Source organism: Theropithecus gelada, chromosome 2, assembly GCF_003255815.1.
Source record: "Theropithecus gelada isolate Dixy chromosome 2, Tgel_1.0, whole genome shotgun sequence".
Classification (NCBI taxonomy): domain Eukaryota; kingdom Metazoa; phylum Chordata; class Mammalia; order Primates; family Cercopithecidae; genus Theropithecus; species Theropithecus gelada.
Genome location: NC_037669.1, coordinates 28,522,981 through 28,528,980, shown reverse-complemented (window position 1 = coordinate 28,528,980; position 6,000 = coordinate 28,522,981). Strand labels below are relative to the sequence as shown.

General features: G+C 39.8%; 1 protein-coding gene across 1 annotated transcript in view; it reads left to right on the top strand.

Moving 5' to 3' along the window:
* The first annotated feature begins 315 nt into the window (after positions 1-315).
* Positions 316-6,000, top strand: part of MYH15 (myosin heavy chain 15) — a 131,950-nt gene continuing 126,265 nt past the window's right edge. Inside the window, exons 1-2 of the mRNA XM_025375445.1 lie at positions 316-440; positions 3,646-3,794. Coding sequence (XP_025231230.1) covers positions 316-440; positions 3,646-3,794 — 274 coding nt within the window. The remainder of the gene's footprint in view (positions 441-3,645; positions 3,795-6,000) is intronic.

Sequence of the window (6,000 nt, the reverse complement as noted above, 5' to 3'; positions counted from 1 at the left end):
TTTTCACACTGAAAGTCTCAAGCCCTGGGAAATACCTCAGTTCCGGGACAGGAATGGTTGGTCATCCAGGCTCGTGTCTTATCTCAGCTACTGCGAAAGGCAGCTAGGTGAGACCAACATGATTCTTTCTTGGCCAAGAGGAAAAGCTTACATCTCAGCTCTCCCTTCCCTGTAAGGGCTTCCCATTCTTTGTGTTTACTTTGTTAACTGGTAACTAATATACACCTGGAAATTGTGCTCTATCATTGTAAACAGGATACTGATGGCTTATATGGTGCTCAGTCCCTGTAAAGGTGAACTCTAGAACAGAACAAGATGCATTATTTTGCTGTGTTACAAACTGAATTATGTCATGGACATGATGATCTAATGTCTTTCTGTGAATCCAACCTTCTGATAGTGATGATATTGTCTATGTGCCCTGTGGATCGTGCAGACAAGTAACCTGGACTTTGCAGTTATGCAAAAGGTGTACACTCATTGTCAGTTTAGAAATTACCATTTCAAGTCATCAATTCTCTTATTAGTGGAGTGTCAATATGTCCCCATTCGCTTGGGTCAGTCTTAGATTAAGTTTGTTGTCCTGATTTAAATATTAATGGCATCCCCTCTTAAAAATCCCAGTAAAAAAAATAGGTCCAGGTTTGGGTGATGAATTATATGCACACTTCTGAGCATAGTTATGTGATTCCCAGAACCTAATCGCTCCAGTATGTATTGATAAATTAAGCTCCTGAATGTTCAAAGGCAGAGCTAGGTCCTAGGAGTGAGGTACTCCCAGCAATGTGCATGCAGCCCGTCTGCTCTATCCTTTCCTATTCTCCTCCCAGAATTCCAGTGCTACCCCCTGCTCTCTTCTATCTTGTAAATATATGCAGTATCAGATACAAGTGTTTATGACGGGCGTCAGAATCCTCCGATAAACATGCACGAGCATACCAGTCTCAAATATAATTTCCTTACAACATGTAGATGAATTTTTCCTTCTAAGAGAATTACCTTGAGTTCTATACTCATCTATGTTTCTCTGTCATTCACAAAATAGAGCTTCCTGATTCTTTTGCTGGCAAGGTTAATTTGTTTACTTCTTTTGGGCATTTGGGCTCTTTCATTTTCTATTTTAAGATGTTGCTAGGACTGGGCTGTGACAAGTGTGTTATTGTATAAAATTGTAAAGCCATATGTGCAACTGGAACCTAAAGGGACCCAGAGGTCAGTAGGACATTAAGGGGTTAATGGATGCTGGAGGGGGCCAAGGAGAAAGAAGGATTTCGATCCTTTTTTTGCTCAGGTGAATCATTCTCTTGGCTTCAGTTACCTGTCTCCAAATGATGGCCAGGCCTGCCCCACTCCTGGCACCTACTGTTTCCTACTTTCTAGTGCCTGCTCCTGCATATTCTGTTCCTTGTATACTTTTAAATATGTTAAATGCTCAGACTTGGAGGGAGAGTTACACAGCTGTGTGCTCTATGTCTTGCTGTAATCTTTTCATCTCTGATGTTATAATAAGAACTACTTGTAAAAAATCTGTTAATTATGAAATATAAGCACATGGCACACATTGACTGACCAGAATGGAATGAAATGAAAGGTAGCTCTCTCCTTCTCCCACCCATCTCCTGCTCTCACTACTCAGATATCCATTTCTTAGGTATCTTTTCAGGAAGTTTGTACACACATGTATTAATGGATATCTTTTATATTCCCAATATACTTCCTGAGCTCTACTGTCTACTGAGTGCAAGCCACTAGGAAGTCACACATACAGAGAGGAGGAGGATGTAGTGCATTCTTTCACAAATCCAGACTCACAACTTCTCTCCCTGACTACGGCTTTTCCTCATCCCCATCTACCCAGAATATGCTGCCAGAGCCATTTTCCCAAAATACTGCTTTCCTCATGCTCCTGCCCACAGAGTTGATGATGTTTCCTATCATCTATTTCTAAATTTTTCTGCCTTACTTTCAGAGCTTTCCTTTATCTTGAGTTCTTCTATATTCAAATGTCTAACAATGTTATTACTGTTATAATGATTACAAAACCTGAATCTGAATGCTCATCCGCAGAAAAATCAGTTTTGTCTTTTTCCCTGAGAAATGCCACCTTCAGTCCCAACTCTGGAGGGCCATGATGTATGTTGTTTCTCTTGAGCATCTTTTCTTCTCTCCACTTCAGGAAATGTTCCTGTACATTAAGGCTAGTCCTTGCATTACACAGGCGAGGAAACTGCACCTACTGTGGCTAAGTGATTTCCCACAAGTCACATGCCTCTTTTCTGGCAGAAATAAAACTAAGTCTTAGCCTAGACCACTAGTCTTTGCTTTAAACCATACTCCTTTAAACTAGATCCTAAAAGTGGCCTCACTATACCTATCCAAGCCACCACAAAGAAGAAAAGCAGATTAAGGGCAGTAAAATACATTAGTTTATTGGATTTGTTCATTGCAAGAGAGTAAGTGATTGCAGTTCATTCTGAAGTGGGTGCTGATCTGTCCTCAAAGGCAGCACCTGAGCTAAGCAAACTTGGCAAGTCCTTCTCTACCTTCTCACCTATAAATGGGACAAGTAACACTTGCCTTGCACGCTTGAGTGAAGAGGAAGACTTTTTTTGTCCAAAGAGAGAGAATAATAGCTTATCATTTAAGATCATGAAGGCCCAGTTTCCATTTCTTCTCCTCCCTATTATCAAATGTAAAGTGAGAAAATTAAAGATAAACTATGTCCAGTGTTTGGTATACAGTGGGTGCTCAATGACTTCAGCTTTGATAATTTGCCCAGCAACTCAGTCCCTCTAAGACTGATACTTGCCTGACTTGAGCCAATGAACTTCTTTATTTACTCCAGCCTCACTCACATCACCCTGTAACCTGCTTGTCACCTTCAGCCTGGGCTTCTTCATTACTGCTCTTGGCCAGGTCTCCCAAATGCCCATCTGTGCTTGTATTTTTGTAAATCATCTGCTCCTAGACACTTATCTCTGCCAAGATACTTATCTTTTTATCCCTTTACTGTCTACTACTGAACATTTATCTGAACCACTTCTCTTTGTAACCATACTCTGTCTATGACGGTCTGTCTACTTGGGGGTAATTAGATACCTGGAAACACCTCTCCACTGCTATGAAAGGGCCTAGTGTCCGCAACTTGATGTTTCTCTATCTGGACCATCCTACCACCTGTCAGAACTCCATGGCCCAAGGTGGCATTATGACTTTCACTGACTACAGGCACTTCTGTCTTTAAGGACCATTTCTCCACAAAAAATATTAAAAATCAGATTTCATAACTGTGTTGGCCTAAAGATGAATATAATCCAGGCCCTGTTCATTAATATGTATCATTCATATTACACTTATATTTTTCTTCTGATTTAAAAATAAATTAAACATTTTCATGGCCCCTAAAAGCACCATGGGCCTCAGGCACTGTACCTTCTATGTCTAATGGGTAAGTCAGCCCTGCTAGAGTCAGATATTCTTGAGTCCAATTTTGTATAAATTTGAGACACAGCAAAGAGAAAGAAGAGGCACAGGTAGTAATAGGAAAACTTAACACTCTTTGGTCTATGTATATGAATGATTGCTCATTTAGAGCTTGATTTCCACTTTTTTCTTCTCTGTACCAATTTTTATTTTTTTTTCCAGAGTGAATCTTTTCTACTCACGTTTAGGCCTAGCCTTGTTTTGGTGGATTGCTTTAATAAGGATGGATCTGTCAGAGCTTGGAGAAGCCGCAGCCTTCCTCAGAAGAAGCGAAGCTGAGCTGCTTCTACTACAGGCCACAGCCTTGGATGGTGAGACATGTGGTGGCTGCTGGCTTCAATTTATTTTGCTCCTTCAAGGTGGTGACTAAGATATTTGATTGATAGAGAGGAGCCATCAGTTCTAGAGTCTAACTTATTTGCTTGGGGTGTGATCAGCCTCTAGGAAACTGAGCAATTGAAGGCCTCTGAGTATTCAGGGTAGGAATGGTGGCTGGGAGGCAGCCTAGGCCCGGGCCCTACACACTTGGTCCTAAGACAGGTTTTCTCTTCAAGGAGCCCCTGTTGTAACACACACACCTGCAGGAATGGCCACAGACAAAGCCTTTCCTAGAAACCTCTTAGTTATCAGTGAATGCCACAGTAGAGCGAGGGGCCTGTGACTTAGACTGGTAGGTGATGTTTGTACATTGTGGGGAAGAAGAAAGGGAAAGACTCTGGTAAGGCTGCAGACTTTGAAGCTGTCTCTGGCTCTCCAGAATTTTCTGATGTTGGAGCTTTGCCTCTGGCTGTCTTCTAGGTCAGCAGGGTCACTCAGCCAACACTAAGCAAAAGATAATTAGGAGACTTGCTCACCCTGATTCATAATTCCTTGGTAGTTACAGGCAAGGACAAAGGTTAATGAGGATTTAGCCTTAAAAAAAAAAAAAAAGGCTAAGTTCTATATTGAAATCTCTAAAATGTTATTCTTTTTCCTGCTACCTTTACAGGTCTGTGTTGAATTTCAGCTAATTGGAGATGTAGAAATCAGATTCACAGTGTGATATAGCATCAAGCTACCTACATGTCTTAATCCAAAATTATTCAGTAGTTGCAACAGAAGGACCTGCTGAATGTTGTTCTAGTATTCAGAATTAGTCAACATTAGACTTCAATATGACCAATTAGAATTCAAGCCAGTTATGGAGGATATTATATTTCCATCACAGACCAGTCCTGGATCAGTTCCCAGTTTCCAGTCATTGGATTCATGACTGTGATTAGATTTTAGGCTAATTATAATCCATCAAATCAAAAACAATAACCGAACTATCCCTGAGGTCAGAACTGGTCATGCAGAGGCTTATCGCAGGCAGTTAGATAATGGAGGACAAGATAATAGTGGTGCCAAGAAGAAAAAAAAAAATTGGGCCTAAGCATTGGAGATAATTGGATGATGCATTTATTAAAGTCAGCACTGTAAATAATTACTTAAAACATAGCAATGTACATAATTTTCTATTAATTTTTTGGACCAAACAATCCTTCCTCATAGAAATGCACTGGCAGCAAAGAGACAAGTGTTAGCAAAAGTTGTTCGTCTTCCCAGGCTGGTAGACAATGGAGTTTGCTCTTTTGAACTCGGGTCAAATGGAAGCAGTGTGATGACAAGTATTTAGCAGGTAGTCTTGGGTTCAAATTCCCTGTCCTTGACCATCTCTGGCTGGGTAATTAGAGCAAATCACCTCACTTTATTGAGCTCTGGTTTCCTCATTTGTCAAAGGAGATAATACTTGTCCTGTCTACCTTCCTTCATTGCTGTGAGGACCAAATGAGACTATAAATGTGACAAAAATAAGTATAATGTATTATTATGATACCTGAGAAGGAAAACTAGAATTCCTGGGTGTCAGTGAAGAAGCCCAAGTGGTTTTAGAGCTAAGACAGAACACCAGTCCAAAGCCAAATGTAAATAATTCTTATATTAGAACATATAAGCAATCTATTTAAAATAACTCTAAAACTGAATATAGTATTACCCCCATTTTAATCGATATCCTAGAAAAACAATTCAAAAGAAATACTTCAAATACATAACAGTGGCTATCTCTGAGTTGTTTGATTATGGGTGATTAAAAACATTCTTTTCTTCATACATTACTCTTCAAGTTTTCTTCAATAAGCACATATTAGCTTTATATTGGAAAAGATATTTAATTGTCTAAAGCTATGAAACCATATAGGAAAAGGCCTACTTTACAGATGAGAATACGAATGGCCAAAAGAGATGAAGACATGTGGCTTTATATCTTGTTACAAGCAAAGCCAGTGTTAAAATTCTGGCTGTCTCACTCAAATCCATTGCTATCTGCATTTCCAGCTCTGCATTATTCATGAACACCAGGAATTAAAATTGACGGAGTTCATTTACTTCATTTTTTAAAATGCCCCTGTCAGGGTTTGGGCCTCAGATGAGAAAGGATTTCTGATAATTTTTATCCCCTACTAAGTTTTTCCAGGGGTGGTAAAAGAGAGACTT